The 24,621-nt window shown below is 39.9% G+C and overlaps 1 protein-coding gene across 1 annotated transcript in view; it reads right to left on the bottom strand.

Annotated features, from left to right (window-relative positions):
* Positions 1–602: 602 nt before the first annotated feature.
* Positions 603–24,621, bottom strand: part of KL (klotho) — a 39,674-nt gene continuing 15,655 nt past the window's right edge. The window contains exons 2-6 of the mRNA XM_027116531.1: positions 11,879–12,389; positions 10,856–11,124; positions 4,127–5,228; positions 1,008–3,599; positions 603–739 (exon numbers count right to left, since the gene is read on the bottom strand). Of these exons, the coding sequence (XP_026972332.1) occupies positions 3,262–3,599; positions 4,127–5,228; positions 10,856–11,124; positions 11,879–12,389 (2,220 nt within the window). The 3' untranslated portion in view covers positions 603–739; positions 1,008–3,261. The remainder of the gene's footprint in view (positions 740–1,007; positions 3,600–4,126; positions 5,229–10,855; positions 11,125–11,878; positions 12,390–24,621) is intronic.

Raw genomic sequence — 24,621 nt, forward strand, 5'->3', positions numbered from 1 at the left:
TTATTCTTGTAATTCATTAAATACTTTGGATAGCTTAATAATGCAGCTAATTTACGTAGCAGAGCAAGTCTCTCTTTATAGACCTTTACTATCCAATGGAGTAGCCATTGCCCACATGTAGCTACTTACAGTATACAGTCCAAATTGAGCACAAGATGTGCGCTTTGTGTAAAACACACACCAGATTTCTAAGACTTAGTAGCCCAAAAAAGTATGTAAAACTCTCAATCATTTTTATATTGACTGCATATTGAAATTATAATATTTTGGATATGTTGGGGAAAATAAAATACTGTATAGTATCAAGCTTTATTTTCTATGCCTTTTATTTTTTTAATGTGACTACTAGAAAATTTAAAATATGTGGCTAGCATTATATCTCTGTTGGATGGCATTATAATAAATAATAAAAAGAAATGTTTCCGAGGCATTAGTAGATTCTAATTACTATCTGTGGAAGTCCAAAAATAAAATGAAAAATATCCTTAAATGAATATGAAAAACCATCCTTCCAAACTAAAGCAAAATGAATGGGGCATAAGTGCATGACCCACCACACCTCTCCTCCCCCTCTCACTCCCCAACCCCACGTTCAAAGGAAGGAACCTGGAATGTAGAGCAAACAGAAATATGGCAGAAATTAGCCCAGAGGCCTTGGGGACCACGGCTTACCACTTAATGCCGCTGCACAGCTGGCCCCAAAAGGTATTGAGATGTAGGACTTCCAAGGGAATGGTCTCTATATTTTAAAACATATATGTAACATGGTGAAAAACTCAGAATTCATGAAAGTAAAGCATCAATGGAAGAAGTAATGCCCTGAGAAGCCAGTTAAGAAATGAGGATTCCATCCCCGATGGACCAGAAAGCCCTTCTAGCACCTTCTGCTGCCTCCGGGTTCCCAGCCTCATCTGAGCGGCGCCCTGCCCACTCCCCCTTTCCGCTTGGGGTGAGCCACCGACCTCCCCCTAAGGTCTACGGGGACTCAAAGTTAGCGTGATGCTCACCTGATAACTTCGCTGAATGATGCTGAAGTGTCATTTCTCATTGGTTCTTTGGCGCCTCCTGTCTCTTTCAGTGTCTGAAACTCCCTCTCAGCTCAACCATAGGGATTAGCTTGGAGCACCCTCCCCGCCCCTACCGTCTTCCAGCCTCGAACTTCACTCCTGCTTTCAGATCCCTTTCTTCACCACTCAGATCATATTCTAGGTGGTTTAATCAACCCAAAAGAACAAAATAATTAAGAAATTTATCTAGTTATTTGGTGATGTAAGAAAAAGTTTCAGGCAGATTTATTACAATTCTTTATCAAGGGACAGAACTGCTTCTCTCCACACTCAAGGAAATTAAATGCTGTAGCAAGAAAATTATTTTTAAATAAAATCCATTATTTAACGGTAATTAACAATAAGAAACTAGTCCAACAAATAGGAATCATTAAATAAGATGTGATAAATTCATATAGTGGAATTACTCTACAGCTATCAAAAATCATGCCTTTGAAGACTGACAAAGGAAATGCACACAATGAAAATTAATAAAGACACATAACTATTTACAATATGATCTGACTCTATGTAAAATAAAATACATACACTATGTTAATAGTGGCTACCTCAAGGCGGTGAAATTACAGGTTATTTTTTTCTTTATATACAGTTTCTGTGTTTTTAAGTTTTTTACAATGAGCATATATTACTATTATAATCAGAAAAATATATACATAAAATAAACTATTATTCTCTAGTTTGCAATTTTAACAATAAGTCTAATTTTTAAGAGTACCACCAAAAGCTTATCTTTCATGGAAAAAAATCATACCACCTCTAAAGATGATACATGATACAGTACAGTTTTTTTTTTTATTCACTAGAACCCTGTGTCAGCAAGATTAGTTATGCCAGACATGATATTGATTTATCTTGCCTGATATAATTTTGGCTTATCTATAAAACAAACATTAGGATAATCCCCAACTCCAGTGCAACAGACTTCCCTGTCTGAAAATCAGTAAGACTTATTTAAGGGGCTTTAAAGGATAAGATCTAATTAGCCCTTTCTAAAAATCCATAGCATGTTTCTGTATAAAAGTTCGAAGCAAAACTCATTCAAAGCTAGCTCCACAGAAGTAGCAGCAAAAATATAAAATGGACCTCAGCAATTACAGAAACAAATCTTCCAGCGTTATTAGACCAAATGCTTTTGAACCTACTAAGAATTTTTAAGACTCAATTCAAAGAAATTTTGGCATATTCTAAAGAACAGAAAGTGGAGTCACTCCTCATAAAATAAGTTATTATTTCGTTCTTATTCTCTCAGAAAAGGTCACCTCATTCATTCCAAGGTCTGCTCTAAATAAAAGAGTTTATAATAAAATTAATCACAACGTTGCTCATAACAAGTACTTTTTCCTCCTTTCCTCCCCCTCCAGCCACTGCAGTATAATGCATTTCACAGTCGGTCTATGCTTCTTTAAGGGCCTAATATTGCATAATTCATGCATATTTTTCTGCACACATTTAGTGAAAGTCCATGTGTGCAGGCCCTCGACAGGGACACAAAGCCCTCAAGGACCTGGGGTTTAGAGAGTGCCTCGAAATATAAAAAAATATATTTTATACTTACATAAAATATAAAGTTCTGTCATTTGTTCTGCTAAGCCTATCATTAACCAGATATGTAAATTAATATAACAGTATTTGATAGAAACACTGCTTTAAAAGGAACATTCCAGCCGAGGGCCCTTTGTCATCTGTTCTATATTCTGCCATCTTCTTTTTCAAGGGGAACTTGGCTCAGCAGAGACCATTAGGCATATCATGGCAGTTAAGATATGGTTACTTGGGACTTAACTTTTGATTCCAATACTTGCAATATGACTTCAAGATAAACACTGCATATAGCAATGGGCACAGACAAAAAATATTCTTAATTTTGTCATTCAATTTCTGTAAAAATGTTACAGAATGGTTCCCATTTCTCATGCTTCTGTTATAGAATGTGCTGCAGAAATGACAGCCCCTGTCAGTATTTTTTTAACACCCCCCTGCCAAAAAGAACAAATCCAGGCACTATTCACATTATTCAATATTTTACAATCACTTATGCTCATTTCAAAAGCTCTGTCAAATGCTACAAAAAGGTCTTCTAGAAGTCAGATATATAAAATCTACAGTTTCACAACACTGAGAAGTACAAATGGTTAACAGCTGCTGTGTGTGTACAATTATTTCAAATAAATGAATGAGAAAAATATCAAGACTATTTGTAACTTCTTCTGCCTCTCTTAGAGTAGTAAAAAATAAGAGAAAGAGAAATAATAAAAGCAAAAAATAGAAAAGCTATGAAAGCCAGTAAAGACTTTCGGGTATGAAAAAAGCTGCACTCTGTACACAGGGTGAATTCTTCTGGACAAAATCTTCCCAGGGTTTTGGGACCTGGGAAGCCATTGTTGTCAATAATTTTCCTGTAATGTTTCATGGATGGTTTGGGCTCAAACTGATTTGCAGCATAAGGATACAGGCCAAACTTCGGAGCTGTGTGATCATTAAATGAATAAGCAAAGTATCCACAAAGATTGATACCATCCAATACATAGGCTAGAAAAACAAAAGGACAGGAGAAAAGTTATGAAAATATTTTGCACACAACACTTTGCTTTTACATAGCCCTGGCATATCAGCAAAAATGTCAATACCATTTAATAAAGCTTCAGATTTAATTAGATTTAATCAGAAAAGGCTTCTTATATCCGAAGACAAAGAGGTAAATACATTTAACATAGTAGGCTTTACATAATTAAGCCTACTAGGATGCACCTGGGTTAAATCTTTAAGTACGTGAAGCAGTCAAGACTGCTGTGAAGCCATCTTATATGGAGGACAAGATAGTCCAGGGTTTATTCCACCCAGAGCAGGTGCGAGGGATATTCCATCTTCCTCTTTTAGCCAAACTCCTTTATCCCTGGGGAAAATACTAGCTAGCACTTGGACTTTTTCAGTGTGTCAAGGAATAGATAGCACTTTCTCTGCAGGTGATAGTGTGTGTATGTTTGAGAGTTTCTATCAGGTATCAGGCTCTCAGGTGACTTAACCCTCAAGAGACCGCTGTTTCGGGGGCTCCTTACCTTTCAGAGCTTCGTTTATGTAATTCTTTGTGTAATACACCCTCAGATTGTCTTCAGCTGCGTGCGGATCATCGTCGATGCCGTTGGAGATTATATACATGGGGAGGTCTCCGTACTTGGACTTCAGCCAATTCAGTACCTTGCGTAACCCCCAGGGCACCACGGCCACCTGACTTGGGGAGTTGAGCCAGGTGATGTCAGTCATTTCTTGCACTGCCAGGTAATCATTATATTTTACTGGATCTTCTTTTTCCCAGTCTACAAGGATGGTGGTGTAATGGCTTAAAGCCAAAAAGTCAAAGGAACCCCGGATTAGCTTTTTTTCCTCGTCAGTGAAATAAGGCAGGAGGAAATTGTTCCTCTGGTTCAGCCAGTCCCTCATCACGCGTGGATAATCCCCGGAGCCGAAAATGGGCTCGGCCAGCCAGCCAATGTCAAATTGCAAAACCCGCTCGGCCACTTCTTGGTCTTTTGGGGAGAGAGGGCAGGCCGGTTCTATCCAATCCGCCTGCAGGGCTATGGATATTCTACCCTTCTGAGAGCGCCTAAACTTCTCATCGTACACGCGCCAGGCCAACGCGTGGGCCTTCAGGAGGTGGTGCCCCGCGATATACGTCATGTTCCGCGTGGACGGCTCGTTCATCGTGATCCAGAACTTGACGTGGTGGCCGAGGTCTCGAAAGCACAGGCTGGCGTACTCTGCAAAAGCCAGGGCGGTAAGAGGGTTCTCCCAGGCGCCGTGCCGGGCCAGGGGTGGCGGCAGCCCCTGGTGCGGGGCCGCGGGGCGCCACAGGGCCACCACCGGTGTGATGTTGGCGCGCACGAGCTCACTGGCCATGCAGCGATAGTAGCGCAGGACCGTGCGGTTGACCTGGGACTGGTTCCCCAGCGGCAGGATCAGCGCCCAGTCCAGGGAAAAGTGGAAATGCGACACGTGCATTTCCCGGAGTAAGGCGATCTGGGGCCGGATGGCGGCGAAGTCAACGCAGTAGGATTTCCTCTTCTTGGTCACAACCCCGTCCACCTTAATAAGCCTTTTACTGTGGTGGACATCCCACAGGTAAACGTTGGGGTCGGTAAACTGAGACAGAGTGGTGTCCACCTGGCAGGAGGAGAGTAACCGTTAGCCTCACCTGGACGGTCCTGGAAAGTCGTTCAACGCAGTTCTTTTGACAAAACCAGCCAGCGAAATAGGTAAAATCAGAAACCTTTCTAGCTGAATTTTTAAACTATTTTTTCATAAAGAGGAAGTTCTTGGAGAAGAAAATATTTCCCTTTGATGGGTGCACATTTGTTTTTCCCATAGTTCTCTGTAACTCTGGAACTGTTACTTTAATGTTAAAAAAAATCTGAATTTTTGGGGTCACTTCAGATGACAAACATTAATAATTCTCACACACCTCTGGTCTGCGTTAAGCAAGCAGAATATTTTGGATGTTTTTCTTTTAGTGTAAGAAATCACTAATGATACGAGGCTTTCAAATTTAAAAAAAACTAGACAAAAAAATGATAAAGCTTAAAACCTGAGTGAGAGTCAGAAAATGAAACGATATTTAAGATTAAATTGCGCTTCTTAAAATCACGTTCTAAATGGAGGTTTGCTCTAGGTGAAGGACGTGGAACATAAGCATAACGGTTGCCTTTTATTGGCATTAGAGTCTGTAACAGAATTTAGCAAACTCATTCTGACTGATGGTAGAAAGTGATAGAGAATGTGGAAAACAATTCTGTCATCCACCCATAATGGGATATTTTAACATAGCTTTTTAAAAATTTCTAAATTATTTTTCTGTGACGATCATGACAATAATGGTTCTCAATCTCTGATTTACAAGCCTTCAAAATGAAAACATGTATTTAGGAAAGTGGACAAATTGCAAAATCAAAATCACAAAATCCTTCCTCCACATGCCAACCATGGCAGGAATGGAAACTGAAAGTTCATCCCAAGGACCCGCCACCAAAGCCAGTTTTCTCCTCAGAAATAATCCTGTTAGAATTGGTTCCTCAGTTTGACCCTCTATATAAAAGCTGGGGTCAAACTCTGGTTTTGAATCTCTAGCAGAGGTTTCCTTGCATTTTTCAGGCCTGTTGCAAATGAGCTTGTTTCTCTAGAGGGGTCAGTGCTGTGCTTATAAAGGAAAGTAATAAAATACAGCGTGTCAGAGGGAAATTGCTTTTTCTGGAGAATTGTCCCTTGTAGATCACCCACACATGCATTTCCTCTAATGCTGTGGGAATGCTGTCAGAAGTATTTTTCCACTGTGATGCACCCACAAATCATGTTTCCTCAGCTTTGCAAGAGAAAATATTTGTATACTCTTTGGAAGTGAAAGTGTTCATAGCTTGAAGGAATTATTTGGATTATTTTTACAGAGCTCTGAGTTGACAAAATTCGTAACTTTTCTACCATAATTGTTCCAGAACAACAGCTTTTATTCAGTCCATCTGAAAACAAACATGAGAGACTAGGGTATAATTTCTATTTATACCCTATTTCTTAAAAATACAGGACATTTATAAATGGGTGTTTAGGCAAAATTCTATATAATCTCCACCGATGTACTGACTTATTTCTTAATAAAAAAAAAAAGAAAAAGTTGAACCTTTCAGAAGGTTATAATATAGGTATTCAGTATATTACGGAAGAAATGTTTCCCTAACAGTGGCCAATGTTAAAAAAGCTCTACGTCCCCAGTACATAGCAGGTTTTGTATTTATGAGCTATGAGCATTAGTGGTTATGGGAAAACAAACCTCTTGGCTGGGAAATTAGGCCCAAGGACAGTGACAATCCATGTGAACAAGCCTAAGATCAGACTTCAGACAGGTGGTGTTAATGAGGTGTTATTTTTAAAGCTTTTCAGGTGAAATGCATGCCTCATTCATACTGGGAGTTTGAAACACTAGCCAGGAGTGAAAAGATAAATTTCAATGGTTTGAGATTCACTTATATGTAGAGAATGGACTTGAGGACACCGGGAGGGGGAAGGGTAAGCTGGGACGAAGTGAGAGAGTGGCATGGACATATATACACTACCAAACGTAAAATAGATAGCTAGTGGGAAGCAGCCACATAGCACAGGGAGATCAGCTCGGTGCTTTGTGACCACCTAGAGGGGTGGGATAGGGAGGGAGGGAGGGAGACACAAGAGGGAGGAGATATGGGAATATATGTATATGTATAGCTGATTCACTTCGTTATAAAGCAGAAACTAACACACCATTGTAAAGCAATTATACTCCAATAAAGATGTTTAATAAAAAAAAAAGTATTGCCAGCTAAAAACACCATGATGGGTCTTGCTGTTTTTCTTACCAACCTGTGTATTTGAACGGAGGTAGGCACCTAAGTGTATTTGTCTCACTATTCCCTGGTCTGAGCATAGTGGTAGGTACTTAATAAATATCGATTGAACGACAAAAAAAATAAAATAAAAATGAAATTCACTTCTAATGCATTAAAAGTATAGAGACCTGCTTGTAAATTAAAACTTACCCATACACTCATCAGAACTGTCCTAACAAAAAACTTGTTTTTACTTTGTCAGTTAGGAAGTTATTAGCTTGGGAAGAGAGCCGCCACAGTAGTACAAACGCTCCAGGTGAAAAGCAGAAAGAATAAAAGAGCAGTTGCAGCCTTTTCCCACTAGAGAGCTTCTAGAGGAGCTGCGGTCCGCAGAGGGTCTGTGTCTGGCTGGGTCAGCAGGGAGCGGGCCAGGCGGCTCGGCTAGGTGAAGGTAGCAGGGGCCCTGAGCTGTGCAGCCCGAGGGCAAAGCTCCAGGGCTGATGGGTGGCTGGCATTAAATCAAAGTCTAAACAACTGCCTCTAGGGAGCAGAAAAAGGAATTCTCTCCCTATCTCCCTACGTCTTCGCTGCCTGCCGTACTTGTCGCCTCTGATCAGAGTTTTCTTCTCTCTGGAAGAAGTAAGATGTACTCTTAAAACATTCTCACCACTGACCAGTTCCCAAGGCAGACACAGTCCCTGGATGGGAACAAAGCAGGAGTGAAAGGGCTCCCCACAAATGTCCCCACTGCTCCCTGAGTTCATACCATCTGCACAGAAACGCTGGCGGAGCCTTCTCTCCTCAAAAGACAAAGCTGGGAATTACCAGCCCTGGCTGGGCTGCTGTCAGAGATGGGACAGAGCACAAGCCCTCAGTGACTAGGGTCCCAGGGTCCAGCAAGAAGCAGGCTCAGAAGAAGGTCAAGAGGTAGAAAAAGGACCAGGGACCAACCAGGATGCACTAGGAAGTGGCCTTCCCCGCTTCCTTCCTTCCTCCTTCCCTCCTCCATCACTAGCACCACCTCTGCCGCTTCAGATCCTACTTGAACCCCCACTGTGGATCCCACTGCAGGAGAAATTAGGATGGGGAGGTTCCAAATAGCAGTGGGCTGAGGGAGAAGGGGAGATGGAGGAGGGAGGAAAACCCGGAGCCAGGAAGACAAGCTACTGGGCTCAGATATCCTTGCAAACACAGCGTTCCTTGGATGCTTTTCTTTTTTTTTAACATCTTTATTGGAGTATAATTGCTTTACAATGGTGTGTTAGTTTCTGCTGTATCACAAAGTGAATCAGCTATACATACACATATATCCCCATATCCCCTCCCTCTTGCGTCTCCCTCCCACCCTCCCTATCCCACCCCTCTAGGTGGTCACAAAGCACCGAGCTGATCTCCCTGTGCTATGTGGCTGCTTCCCACTAGCTATCTATTTTACATTTGGTAGTGTATATATGTCCATGCCACTCTCTCACTTCGTCCCAGCTTACCCTTCCCACTCCCTGTGTCCTCATTGGATGCCTTTTAAATGTAAGGAAGGGACTGAAGTTGAGAGTGTCCCTAAAACTAACTGGAGGTCTGAATAAGATGTAAGAATAATACAACTCGGCAAAAAAAGTATTAAGGATGGTGGTGATTTAAAAAAATTTTTTTCTTAATTATTTATTTGGTTGCATGGGATCTTAGTTGTGGCAGGTGAACTCTTAGTTGTGGCATGCATGTGGGATCTAGTTCCCTGACCAGGGATCGAACCTGGGCCCCCTGGGAGCATGGAGTCTTAACCACTGCACCACCAGGTGTTGATTTATTCTCCCATAAATCAAAGATTTCAATTTCATATTTACCAAAACAACAGCAACCCATTTCAACTAGAAGGCCTTCCCTCAGATCCAAGCGTTCTTCCAAACACCTCTTTCGAACTGAAAGGTAACAGAATATGCCGTCCCCAAATATGACTGTAGAAGTTCAGGGCATGCCACCTCAAAAATGCCCCTTCAGTATATTGATTATTTTGAGCTGCAGGTACTTGAAAAATAGCAAATGCAAGGGAAAGGCTTTCTCTGAACTCCTCTTATCTGCCTAGAGACAGATCCTCCAAAAGGAACTCAAAAGGATTGTCATAAATCCCTTTGTGGGAGTTTCACCAAGCACGGAAGATTTATCACAGGAGAGGATATTCAAAGCCAACATCACATGCAGGCAAACTTTGTCACAAACTATCATAGCTCCCATCTATTCTTTTAAGGGCCCATTCATCTTTCCTAAAAAGCATTTACTTTTCCCCTTTTCCTATTAAGATGGTATTTAAGCCTGAACTCTAAGCCACCTTGGGGAGTTACTCATTTTTCTCAGAGCGTCTCCCATGTATACATGAGGTAAACATACTAATAAACTTCTGTTTGTTCTTCTCATGTTAATCTATCTCTTATTACAGGGGTCTCAGTTAAGAACTCAGAAGGGTAGAGGAAAAGTTATTTTTCCTCCCCAGCAGAACCAGTGAATTGGCTAGAAGCACCCAACATGCTAAACCCTTTGCTTGTCTGTGGATACCAAACTTTGTCTCCGTCTTGGTCTCTATTTGCACACACAGACTCTGTTCAGCAACACCTCCACTCCCTCCCCACCCTGCTCACTTACCACCATGCTCTGTTCACACTGTCAAACTATTTGCGACCCATCATTTTCCCTCAATAGACTCCTTTGAAAGCAGGGGTCGTATCTTACTCATCTTAGTGTGTACTCCCCTCAACCAGGTCCCCTCCCCCCAGCAATTAACACTAAGCATCCAAAAAGTGCTCGCTAAAGTATTCAATCAAACTCTAGAAAACAGATTCTTTTAAAGTTGGAAAAATTAAAAATAATATTGAGGGCTAACTACACAGCAGATGCTCAATAAATATTGGTTGACCATTTTGAAGAACTTCATTACCACTGCAATTCAAAAACTGTTGCTAGAAATGGCATTCCGATCAGTGAATCATAGAGCAAGTGTTTTTCTTTCTGGAGCTATTTCCACAAGCTTGGGGGTTCCACAGTTATGCCTCAGGAGGGCTCTGCCTAATGCTCCTGCTTCAATCTCAGCAGCTCCACCAAGATCTCAGATAATGTGGAGTTCTGTTTTATATCTTGTTTATGGAAGAACAACTACTTTAAAAGGGGTTGAAAACCATGGTATTAAAAGAGACTGTTTTATCTTTCACTATCCTATCAGATCTTAAAGATGGATATATTTTTAATCTGTTCCCCTTGGAGCTGATTTAAAGTGCAAGATGAAGCTAGGAAGATTTTTGGAGAGAAGAGTGCAGCGTGCCTTTAACGTGCTCACTAAGGAACCGTGTTTGGCCTGAGGAATGGACAATGTGCCATGACAACCTAATAAGGAAGTACTACTTACTAGTGATAGGGCTTGGTGAGACTGCGGATTGGTTTTGTCAGCTGACTTACTTGAATGTAGTTGTCAACAATTCCCCAAGCAAAGTCACAGGGAAATGTCCCTTCTAGGGGTTGATTTTCAGGTAAAGGAGGGAAGCCATTTTTCTCTATCAGCTTCTGGTAGAACAAGGCTGAAGACTTCGGCAACAACTTCTTATCCTGGCTTAGAAAGTCGACGTAGAAGAGTCCACGTCTGATGCTGTAGCCTCTGTGCCACTCGAAGCCATCCATGAGGGACCACGCGGTGTACCCGATGACATCCACCCCGTCCAGCCTGATGGCTGCAAAGGAAAGAGGACAAGAGCAACATGACCCTGTGATGGGCACTCGTCTCATGATTCAAGAGCATTTGAGGATTTTACTACTTCAGTAAGTATAATGCTTATTGTTTGGTAAACTGATGACCCTTCTCACTGATGAAAGGCTCTAAGAGAACCTAGATAACTCTACAAATATTACTAAATGTCTTCACAGATAGGCTTAGCTCCAATATGTTTTTATCTGAATTTCCCTTATTTCTAGTGGGTGCCCTTTGGGCCAAGATATCTTGTTCTACTTTCTATCCTAAGCACCTATCTTTGTGCCTGATGCAGTAAATGAATTAAGTCTTCAAAGGCATGGACTACTTACTCTTTTCTTCAGAAAATACTGATATTCCTTTTTTTCTTTAATAAAAAGTGTTTTATTCAGTACAAGCAATCTGAACTGAAAAATGTGTACAGAGATCTAGATATCTTGGGATTTACTTAATCTTTAATATAATCTAAAAAATCTAGAGTAGTAACTCTGAAAGTCTAGTAATTTTAAACATTATAACCCAGTTTCTCATTTATGAAACGAGTTTAAAAAATTAATTCAAGTTCCTCAAGGTCCCAAATGAGAAAGGTGTTACATAAATGCATTCCTACTATTGCCAAAATGAATTTCTACATTCTGATTAAAAACTATAAATTCACACAGTTTATTAAGATCATCTTAAAGATTGTTTTTCCAGTGGATTCTGGCAGAAAATTAGGATTTTATCCACAATCCTACCTTTTAAGGTTTCCATTATGAATTTTTTGAGGTAATACATATATTTGGCATCATCTCTCTTGGTGGTCCCTGAAACAAACCAGCCATTTTCCACAATAAATATTTGAGGGTGGTTATACTCAAGGTCGATCCAGGAAAGGAGTTGCCTCAGGCTGGGAGATTCCAACTGATGGAACTTCATCTGAGGGTCCAACAGTTGAAAACTCAAGGTTGGTCCAAAGGAAAGAGCAAAAAAGTCGGCTGTTCCCTTGATGAACTTTTTCTCAGATTCAGTAAAATCAGGCAGAAGAGATGAAAGGTTATTCTTCATGCTCTCAGGATAGTCCCCATCAATAAATACGGGTTTGGCAAACCAGCCTAGGACAAAGTCAAGAGATTTCTGACATTCTTTGATGCTATGTTCAGTCATCCTTCGAGGACTGATCCAGTGGGAGCTCAGGGCAATGGACACCTGGCCTCCCTGAGTGGGGCGGAAAGAAGTATTGTAGAGATGCCAGATCTTGGCGTGAGCCTATAAAGAGAAAAACCACGGTGAATTTATCTCTGATTGTGAGCAGAAATACAACATGTATTTGAATCCCCATTTCTAGTTGTATCTGTTTCTCATCAAGTCTAACCTAATGACTAACCCCACAATGTAAAAGTCACCTGGAACCAATAAATAATTCCAGAGGTAAGTCAGCCCACAGTGAGCTGCAACCATAACTGGAATCATTTCCACTGTTTTTCAGCAGCCAGTGGAAAAATGTGAATTTCTTGTGTTGAATATGTAGTTATTATTCATACTTTGAAAAGTTAATGAAATAAGAATTTGTTATAATATCTTACTACTTAAATGACTTTGGATTATGTAGTTTTTAATTAATAGCCTTCGCGAAAAGAGTCAATCCCGCATCTGTGATTACACCAGGAATTTCTAAATAGGATTATATTTTTTTATCCTAAGAGACCGGGAGTTTTCAAGTCGACTTAAATTGTTGGAGTCAATTTAATATTTTGTATTCATGTCTCATAACAAAAATTCTAACACATGTTCTCACAATCTTTGTTCTTCTCTAAGAAGAATCAGCGCGGTAAAGAACCAACTCCGACATCTAATCTTGGCCCACCACCCAGTACTCTGGGACATGGCTGGCTTCCTGCCGACCCCCGCAGGGTACAAGATACAAGCCAAGAGCAAAAACACCTAAATGCAGCTTTGAAGAGATCAGATGTCCACAGTGAATCAGCAACTCAGCTGGGTGTTTCCTACAGCAATGAAATGGGCTTTGCTTCCATTAAATCAACTTCAGACTCCCATAAAATCTTGCTGACTTCTGATATCTTATTTTCATTTGTCTCCTTTCTATTTACAAAGAATAGTGTTTTTTTCCTCCCTTACTTGAATTAGGTTTTTCTTTACTTTTGAATTCCTGATTTACTCCCCCTGTTTTTCTCCAAATGCAAGAGCTGTTTATCAGCCTTTTGCTCTCCTAATATATTCTCTTGGAAAATTCCATTCTAATTCTCTGTTTGACTCACATTCTCCCAATGATCATGCCAGTTTTCATTCCACTCCCTGGGCCTGAAGAAGCTCTTGCACTCATATGCCAAACTTCCTCTTCCTTGTTCCTTAATATTCTGCTCTCAGTTCATTTCAGTGCAGGTGTCCAAGAATGGCCTCATCACCATTCTTATGAGTTCAGCCAGATATTTCAGTGGAATCAAATAGTGCATGTCTTTCATTTTTAGTTTCTTAGTAAACATCTACTAGGTTTCATTTCACGGAATGTGTTTTTTCATGACCTAAAGCAGCTATCTATATGCTAGGAAGGAAATGGAGAATACAATATTGATCATAAGAATAGTGGCCTTTGCCCATGTGATTCAAGAAACTGAGGGTTGATTGTGCTATGCTGCTGGATTTGTGATGTACCCCACCCTTCTCTATCTTCCTCACCTTCACCACCCTATCTCTCCCTTCCCCACTGACAAGAAATCTCACCAGTTAACAGTTAAACAGAAAAGAAAAGGGGAAATCCACGCTGTAGCACTCACGATGTTAGCCTAGAGGACTTCGCTAATTTGGCTGATTTGAAGCCCGTGGATAGTCATGGCCTAACCCTAACAGACATACCTCTACAGGACAAGCACTAAGAGGGGGGAGTCAGGAGGCCAGGGAGAAGTGGCAGCAACCAAGAACTTCCTGATATGGGTCAGTTTTGCAGGTAGCTGAAGTCAGAGCCATACAGTAGAACTGTCTACAATCACAGACCACTCTTCTAACCTTGAGTACTTTGACATGGCTCAGAGGAGGTCTGGCAAGGAAACGAATGACCCTGGCTATAGGGAAGTGCACACGTGGTGTTTGATATCAGATAAAATTCCTGCTCCATCACTTTTTTGTGTGCCTTTGACCACATAACTTAACCAGGGCAGGTAAAACTAACTTTCCTCTGTCTCTCACAGGGCTGTAATAAGGATTAAATGAGATACTTTACACAAAACACCTAACAGAGTTTCCACATGGTAGGGTCTCCATGAATGCTTATTCCTTCTCTCCCTAAAGGATCAACAGAACAAAAAGAAAAACACAGCAGGTAAAGGAAACGCCACCTGCTGAGGAATTCAGCCCATAGCATCGCTGTGATATAGTGATACGACCTGGAGTTTGGATTAGAAGAATCTCAAGTTTGGATACCAAATCCTCTGTTACCAGTGTGAGCCTCAGGTACTTCTTTGAACAAATGGGAATAGCATCTATTCTCCTTCAGGGACATTGCAAGGATTAAATATGATATAAGTGAAAGTGTTTTTCAAGTGGTCAATTATTTTAGAGAAGTACAGTATAAATTTGTAGCACTGGAAAGTGTGATGATTAGTTTTATGTGTCGACTGACTGGACTGAGGGACCCCCCACATGGCAGGTAAAGCATCTGTCAAGAGTTTAACCAGCTACTTCATGGTATTCTGCCTTGGCATCCATTTTGTTTAACTGTGTGTCCTACAGGGAACTTAAACTGACACTAGCCCCTCATGCAAGCGCATGCCCTGCCTAGACAGCAGCCCACAATCACAAACAAGTGTAAGTTCCTGAGATGACCTCCCCAATAGCCCCTGTGATCAACAGGTCTCCCATGCCTCGCAGACTGTATATGCCTTATGCACCCCTTACAAAAGACCCCTGTGGGGCTTACCAAAACCCCTCTTTTGGTTTGAATTGACCAATCTGGCCCAGGAACCCCAAAGCACTCACACACGGACCCTATTAAAGGCATGAGTCTGGGGTTCTGTCTCTCTCCCTCTCTCTGTGCTCTGCCTTAACCACCCCATGTGGTCCCTTAAGGCATGCTACGTACTTCCTCCAGGACCTGTGAGTGACAGACTTCTCTGCTTCAATTTCTCTTTTTTAAAATAAGGACATCACAAGAAAAAAAAAAAAAAGCTACAGACCAATAGCCCTTATGGGTATAGATACAAAAAAAACTCCATAAAATACTGACAAAACAATTCCAGCAGCATACTAAAAGGAGTATATACCATGATCAAGTAGGATTTATCCCAGGAATGCAAGGATGGTTCAACATATGAAAATCAATCAATGCAATACATCACATTAATGGAATGAAGAAGGGGAAACCCCGTACGATCATCTCAGTGAATGCAGAAACGGCATTTGACAAAATCCAAACGTATTTCATGACAAAAATACTAAAAAAAACAGGAATAAAAGGGAACTACTGTGATGTGATAGGGGCATTTCTGAAAAACCCACAGTTAGCATCATACTCAACTGGTGAAAGACTTTCCTAAGATCAGGATCAAGACAGAAACAGTGCATTGCAAGTTCTAACCAGAGTAATTAGGCAAGGGGGAAGAAAAGGAAAGAAGTCGGAAAGTAGTAAAACTATCTCTATTCACCAATGACGTGATTCTACATAATTCTTTTGTGCTAAAGAATTCACACACACACAAAAATTATTAGAGCTAATAAGTGAATTCAGCAAATTGTAGGATATGATATCAACATTCAAAAATCAGTTGTATTGGGCTTCCCTGGTGGCGCAGTGGTTGAGAGTCCGCCTGCCGATGCAGGGGACACGGGTTTGTGCCCCAGTCTGGGAAGATCCCACGTGCCGCGGAGCGGCTAGGCCCGTGAGCCATGGCCGCTGGGCCTGCGCGTCCGGAGCCTGTGCTCCGCAACGGGAGAGGCTACAACAGTGAGAGGCCCGCGTACCGCAAAAAAAAAAAAAAATCAGTTGTATTTCTATACAATATCAATGAATAATCTAAAGAGGAAATTAAGAAAATAATTCCATTTATAATAGATACAAAAACAATAAAATACTTAGAAATAAACTTAACCACTCTCACAACTTTTATTTACACTATACTGGATGTCCTAGCCAGTGTAGTAAGGCAAATCAAAGAAATGAAGTCATGTTGATTGGAAAGAAGAGAAAATAACTCATTCATATAAAACACGATTAACTATATAGAAACCCTAAGGAATCTAAAAAAAAATAAAAACCCTAATTAGAATTAATAAGTGAATTTAGCAAGTTACCAGAATACACTGTCAAGATACAGAACTCAATTGTATTTTAATATATGAGCAACAAGCATTTGGAAAATAAATTTTAAATACAATACCACTTCCAATAACACTGAAACCATAAAATACTTAGGAATAATTTCACAAAAGATGTGCAAACCGACTACACAAAACAGTACTAAAAGAAATTAAAGAAGACCTAAATAAATGGAAAGAAATACCATTTTTTATTAATTTTTATTGGAGTATGTTGCTTTACAATGTTGTTTTAGCCTCCACCACACAACAAAATGAATCAGCCAGACATATACAGATATCCCCTCCCTTTTGGACTTCCCTCTCATTTAAGTTACCACAGTGCATTAGGTAGAGTTCCCTGTGCTATGTTCAGTGTATTCCCATCGCTTGTCTATTTTATACATAATATCAATAATGTACATGTGAGAGGGATACCACTTTTATGGACTGTAAGACTCAACCTTGTTAAATTATCTGTTCTCCCTGAGTTGATCTCTAGGTTCAACACCATCCCATCCAAAATCCCAATACAATTTTTGTGGAAATTAATAAATTGATTCTAAAATGTATATAATTCAAAGCACCTAGAACAGTTAAAATACTCTGCAAAAGGAAGAACAAAGTCGAAGCATAATAGTCAATACAGTGTGATATTGGCATAAGGACAGACAAATAGATCAAAGGAGAAGAATAGAGACTTTTTAAAGCCCATGGCCAGCTGATTTCCAACAAATGCACCAAGGCACTTATATGGCAAAAGGAAAGACTTTTCAACAAATTCTCCTGCAACAATTGTGAAAATATATGGAGAAAAATGAACTCAACCTTACACTGTGCATAAAAATTCATATGAGATAACTCATAGATCCAAATGTAAAAGCTAAAACTATAAAGCTTGTGGAACAAAACATAGCCCCTCTTGATTTTGGAGTAGGAAAAGATTTCTTAGAACACAGAAAGCATTCATCATAAAAGAAAAAAATTGATAAACTGGACATCATCAAGATTGAAATCTGCTCATCAAAAGTTAACGAAAGAAAAGACAAAACACTGAGGGGAAATATTAAAAATATGTAAATGACGAAAGAGTTATATCCAAGTAAATACACTATTCCTACCAATCGATAATAAAAAAGAAACCACCCCCCTCCCCACCATGAACAAAAAATTTGAACAGACATTTCACTAGAGCATCCACACCAATGCTCAATAAGCACATGGAAAGGTGCTCAACACCAATATCAATAGGGAAATACAAACCAAAACCACAACAGTCACTCAGACTGTTCTAAATCTGTACTCTTATTAGCTGTGTGACTTTGGACACATAATCTAACTCTGTGCCTCTGTTTCCTCATCTGGAAAATAGGGATAACAATAGCACCTAATGTTCACATCTTTATGACGATTGAATAAGTTAATATATGGAAAGCACTTAGAATTGTGACTGGCCATTTATGTCTATTATTCAAGTGTGGTGGTAATGTCACTTGATTTATGATTTTTAAAAGATGACTGGCTGTTGTGTGGTGAACAGACTCTAGGAGGGCAAGATGGGAGCAAGAAGACCAGTTAGGGAGCTGTTGCAATGGTCCAGGCAAAAGATGAGGTTGGTTTGGACCAAAGGAGATAGTGAGAAGGGGCCAGATTTAGTCTATCATTGAAGGTGGAATCAGTAGAACTTGCTGATGAATTGGATGTTACATATGACTTGTGAGGGGAAGAATCAAGGATAACAGAGAAAGCAAAAAATAAGGGACTGGGGAAGGGAAGCGATCAAGTTCTGTTTAGGTCATGGGTTTGACATCCCAATGAAGATCCCTGGTTGGCAGCTGGGTAACTGAGTCTGAAGTTGGAAAAGACATGGACGGTACTAAACATTCAAATGTATTTCAGAGGTGACAGTGAATGGGTCACTTTTTTTTTAATCATTCTTTAGATTTTTAAAAAACTGAAATGGAATAATTCTTGAAGGATTAATTTAATCCTACAAATAATCTTAATTAAATGGACTGAGACCAATGGTAAAAGAACTGAAATGCAGCCCATAAACAGAATAACATTCAAACGGCTAATTTGTGTCTACTCCCTACCCAAAAAGAGCCCTCAAGATGTTGTTCTGGTTGTAAAATAAAGGTGTACTCTTCTGAGAAAGGTCGAAGGACTAGATAAATTTCAGAGAGCACTGGAAAGTTTTTTTCCCCTTTGGCATCCTCTTACCACAAGTTCAAGAATAGTATCATGATTACACATCTAGGGACTTTCTTAAAAGTCACTGCTGCCCTGGGCTGTTACACAAGTACACCAACTAGCCTAAATTTCATGACTGTAGGCCGAATTATTCCTCTTATTTCTATCAGCACAGCCCCATGGATTGTAAACTAAAGTTCCTTCAGAAAGAATTTCAAGCATCCTCCCCCAAAACAACCACCTAATAGAGCACATAAATAATTTCAAAAAAATAGGCCCCTATGACTTTTATCTACAAAAATAACCAGTAATCTCTGTGTGCAGTTCCTCAAAAGTTGCCTGGGACCTGCCTCTATCACCCAGGCCCCAACCTATGCCCAGGGCCTTATGTCCACCCTCGCTGATACCCAGTCAGAAAAATCATGGACTTAGGCAGCAGCTGGGCTTGCTTGACTTTATTTTGTACTTCTTAGCCAATTAAATAAGTAGAATTTCTAGCTCGATCACCAAGCCTTACAGCCTCCCACAAATTAACAATTTCCTATCAATGTATATCTCATCGCTCCCCAACTCTGCTCTTTTGCTACTGTCAGGTCAACTTCTTGTTACCCCTCACCCAAGCCTGTACATACCTTGGATGACAACCTATCAACTCTGTAATGACATTCTACTTTTCCTCTATCATCTCTATCCCTCCCTGCCTTCTGTTTACACTTGCCTCTTCCAAGAAGGAGTCCCTAATTAATCCTGCTTCCTCTTACTGCTATTTTCCCCAGTTATTCTCTGAAAAATTCTCTCTCCTTCCAAATTCACCTCCACTCTCATCTCCCCTGTGAAGGCTTGTTTGGCTCCCCAGACACAGTAGACATCCCTTTCCCATTGCCCTCTGCACAAATACAGTTGGGGTAGATGTCATGCTTCTTCATAAACTGGCAGCTCTTCATCAAGACTGTACACTCTCCATCAACAACAGAGTTGACTTGAAACAATCTGAACATCCAACAACATGAGATTATTCATTTACTTATTCTTTTAGTCAAACATTTATTGAGTAGCTACTATGTGCCAGTCATAGTTCTTAGATTACTTGAAACAAATCTAAAAGGCCAACAATAGGGATTAGTTGAAATAACTCACAAATTAGGGGTTAAATGGAACAAATTAATCGTTGGCTACAAATAAATCACTTTAATAAATTATAGTTAGCTACAGTCAAATCATAAGCAGTGTTACCTAATTTATGGAATCATATGCACATCTATAAAATAAATATACATAAGACAGGATTCTGAAGAATTTCTACCAAGGGGATAATTGTTGTCATCTCTACTGAGTGGGACTATGGCCATTTTTTAATGCTGTTCTGCTTTTCTGATTTTCTAACTTTTATGTAATAAGCATGCATGCATTGCTTTTCTAATAAGAAAAATAAATAATAAAAGTAACTGAAATTTTCAAGTTTCAGGAATTTTCTGCTTCAAATTATTTACTAGATTATTTCCTAAACTGATGATGTCTGTCCCGCTTGTTTAGCTATGTTTTCATGTTTTGCACAAAGATGGATGACTTGGATTGTTCCAACTAATTCTATCTCACACCATCCAACAATTACTTATTGATTTACTAATCTCCTATTGTCACACATTTCAGTTGCTCCAAAATTTCACAAACATGGAAGAACAGTTTCTTACACTTTAGCCTCATAATTTCTGGGGGGAAAAAAGTTAGGAATGCTTAAAAGATTCACAGAAAAACAAAATTATTAATACAGAAAGTCTAGTAACTGAGATTTATTTTTGACCAAATGATCCAGTTCATTACATTATTCTCCATCAAAATGTTTTTGACCAAGTTGTAGTTCATCAGATCATCTGGAATTCACCCCAAAACTCTAAGATCCATGTAATAAGCCAAACAATTAGGATCTCTTTTCTAGCCCGGGCCACATTTGGGGTGAGTGGTATAGGGGCAACAAGCATTTAAAATATCCTCATAGTGGAATGTGGCTGGTGCTTGGGGAGGGCAGTGGAGTATCTAAGCATGGAAATTATGATTAAAGGCACAGACATAAGAATGTATTCAGTGTTGTGAAAATAATGATACTAGCCTAATTAGAGAAAGCGTTTAAAACGTTGTGGCTTTTGGCATATAAGTTTACAATAGAAAGTGTGGGACCAGAATATGAAAACTTTTAAATGCAAAATTATTTGGATTTGATAGAACAGATCATAACAGGTGAGCATAAACTTCTGAGACAATGAGGATCAAAATCATACAATCAAAATCATCTCTTGCAGAATGGATTAAAATGTGAACAACTGGATGCTGCAAGTTGGAACGCTACTGCCAAAATGTAGTTATGATTAAGGTCCTGGACAAAGGTGATGATTACTGGAAAGTGCCCTCACATGCACATGTGTGTAGTGAGAGAGAAAGACTGCCTTCCTCAACGGGAATGGTGATTTCCAAGTCCTATTCCCAAAGTCATTGGAGCTCTTCGCCAATTCTGTGACCCACCCCAGTGTCCTTCTAATAAAGTCCCTTTTCCTCTTTAACCTAGTTTTAGTTGGGGTTGGTCATTTGCAAATATAGAATTCCTAATACACATATAACCAAGTTTGAGATTCTATAAGAACTCACTCAAAGGAATGCTTTTACAACTAGGTAAGATACAGATCAAGGTAGATTTTTTTTAAAATCATGGTGTAGTTTTGGAGTTTTGTTACTTATGATCATTTTGTCTGGATTTTTCCAAAGTAGGTTACATAAAAGGCCTTAACTCATTCATTTTTGAATAAAAAGTTCCTTCAAATGAAGTAAAAATTATTTCATAACTCACTCTTGGTAAATACATCAATAAATCAGAGATTAGGTTTCTTGCCTCATTAATTTATCTGTACAGGACTAATCAACATCAGTTAAATCATTCTATTTAATACTAAATCATGCTGCTATGAAAATCCTTCCAAATCATTGATGCTAGGTTGTTAACAAAATATCTGGCTTGTGACCAGAATCCATCTGGTCCATTAATCACAACGTTATCGGAGACACAGAGGGGTTCCAATTCCTGGTTTTTGCACCTGTTTTTCTAATAGCAACAAAATGAGAGCCGAGAAAGGAACAGGGAGGGAGACCTCAGGCTAGATGAGAAAAAGCGACAAGAAGATAAAGGACTCAGATAAAGGATGTATTCCCAAGATCAGCCAAAGCATCCTAAGTTTCATCAGTCAACCAGGCTCTTTTCAGTAAACATCTATCACTATAATTGCCAAAGTAATTCTGTAATACCCTCATGAAACGGCTACTCTCTGACTTCAACAAAATTGAGAAAAGTGTTTTTCTTCCATAACAGTCACCTTTACTTTCTAAATGTTTACTTCTGCCTCGTCACCTAATTCTCCTGCTTTGACTTATCAACAGCAGATGCCAACCAACTGACTCTCTCTGAGACTTTAAGATCATTTCTCAGTTCCCAGGCTCATTCATAGCTCTTTGCTTTGGAAATAACTCAATTTCCCTTGCAAGAGAGAACACTTTTCGCGTAAAGAAAAAGTGACATGTGGATGTGTGAGGTCTTCTACATTGTCAGACAGGATAAGATTACAGGAATAGGAAATATGTTTTATGGAATAGCCTATAATAGAAAGTAATCTGCTTGCCCCTCTTTCCCCCCCTTTTCCCATTTGCCTTATGTGGTAGCAGTTTCTACATGGTCTTAAGTCAAAGTTTTTCACACCACAGATTCTAGCTGTGAAATCGAGTTATGTATAGCCACAGAAATTTTGAAAATGGAAATAAAATAGAACTAATTCTATTCAGAGTGCACCACATGTCATAAGGGTAAGTATTGTTTTGTGAGACTTCTGTTGTGTATGTGTCAACACATAAGATGCCTTTCTTACTGTCAGGGTCAAGGTCAGAAAAGTTTGAAAGTCAGTGATCGATGTTAAGGGCTATTTTCATTCTGCAAGTATTTATTGAGCACCTACTATAGGCTTGGCCCAGTTCTGGCGCTTAGGGATCCAATAGTGAACAAGTCAGACAAAAACCTCTGCCCTCATGGAACTTCCATCTCAGCAGGAGGAGAGAAGAAAAAAACAACAAACATAATAAACGTGAACTAAAAAGCATGTTAAAAGATGGTAAGTGGTGTGAAAATAAGGGAACAAAATAAGGGAGCCCTGGGTGCCAAGGAGAGGAGATGCCATTGGTTTTGGTAGCACTCACAGGAGTCTTTATTTTCCTTTCATTGAATATGCCGTAGTTTTAATCTTTTCATTTTCCATCTCCGTAGGACAAAATCCGTATGTGCTCCTATTAGGCAAGAATCATTTCCATTAACATCTACCCTTATAGAACTTAAAATACCCTGATCCACAGTAAACAACAAATCTAAAAAAGACACACTCCCTTCTGCACCCACAGAGAGTCAGAATCAGAGAATAGGATTAACCTAATAGGCACGCTGCTCAGGAGGACGTCAGTAATCCTTCTGCCCCATTTCCAAGTCTAGGAACATTTTTTCCTTAGTCTCCTTTTGTGATCTTAAATAATCCCCGAAGATTATTCTTTATCACAAAAAAAGCTGGTCAGCTTGGGCTTTGGTGGGACTCATTTACAAATGTTCATCAAGGGTGTTAATTAACACGCATAAGCCTCTTGGCCCTGCAGTGTTGAGCAACTACTAAATCCAAAGAATGAGCTTCTGTCTGGGGGTTGCATAAGGAATCGAAGGCTGCCTTTTCAATAGCCACTATTATGCCAGAGGCTGTGTGTTTGTTTTTGTTTGTTTTTTTAATTGCTCTTCTATTCTGAAGCTAAAAACCAAACCCAAGAAAGTCATGTTCACACATTTCATCTGCAGTACCTATGAACTCGGTGAACTCTTCTCTTCTCCAGGCCCCCAGAAAGTGCTTCTTGAGCCAGGAAGGGGTCCTCTACTCCCACTAAGTCTGGGGTGCTGGGAGAAGCATTTTAAATGGGGTGTTCAGGATGTGCCTCATTTGAGAACGTGTCTTTTGAGCATAGGCTTAAAGGAGGTGAGGGAGCTGTGGATCTGGGGGTACAGTGGGGTGGGGAGAACATTCCAGGCAGAGAGAAGAACCAGAAAAAAGGGCCCCAAGGCACAACAGCAAGCCCTTCCTGTGGCTGAAAGGCAGTGAGTGAGTGGACAGGGGGTTGAGTTGAGGCCAAATGTATTAAACAGCTGTGAGGGTGTTTCCAGAATGGGGAACTGGAATCATAGCTGCTTGACCTGTCTTCCTTTATGAAGAAAGGGAAAATTCAAAACTGCAAGGCTTAAACATGAAAGGAAAAGAAAAAAAAGAAGAAAAGCTTTTTAATCAAATTGTGAATGACGCGGTTTTCGTTCCCCCATCTTATTTCTCACAGAGTAGCAATAAACACCAGGAAACATCCACACACGGTTTCTGCTGTAACTCCTCACGAAAGATTGTTTGGTTTCTTTAATTTTTCAGAAATGAGAATTGTGTAGAAGAAAAAAAATGAGAGCTCTGAATTGAAATGTGTCTTTTTCATGACTATTATTTGAGTTATCATGGAATCATTACTCCACCAAGCAAATATTTACACAACGGGCAAGTTATTAGGCAGGGAATATGCAGAGCTCACAGCCCAGGTACACTCGTGACACCTCCATTTCTGAGCGCCGATGTGACAAGGAGGGAACCTACCCTTGGTCTAGACATTCACCAGCACACACACAAATGAAAACTGTGGGCTGGAGACAGCATGCAGTAAGGCAGTGAGCACTGCAACCAGGGGTTCAGAAAAGCTGGGCTCTTTTTTTTAAAATTGGAATAGAGTTGCTTTACAATGTTGTGTTAGTTTCTGCTGTACAGCGAAGTGAATCAGCTATACATATACATATATCCCCTTTTTTGGATTTCCTTCCCATTTAGGTCACCACAGAGCACTGAGTAGAGTTCCCTGTGCTATACAGCATGTTCTCATTAGTTATCTATTTTATACATAGTAG

Source organism: Aethalodelphis obliquidens, unplaced genomic scaffold (assembly GCF_003676395.1).
Source record: "Aethalodelphis obliquidens isolate GAN/ISIS:26980383/991018 unplaced genomic scaffold, ASM367639v1 scaffold16, whole genome shotgun sequence".
In the NCBI taxonomy this organism is placed as follows: domain Eukaryota; kingdom Metazoa; phylum Chordata; class Mammalia; order Artiodactyla; family Delphinidae; genus Aethalodelphis; species Aethalodelphis obliquidens.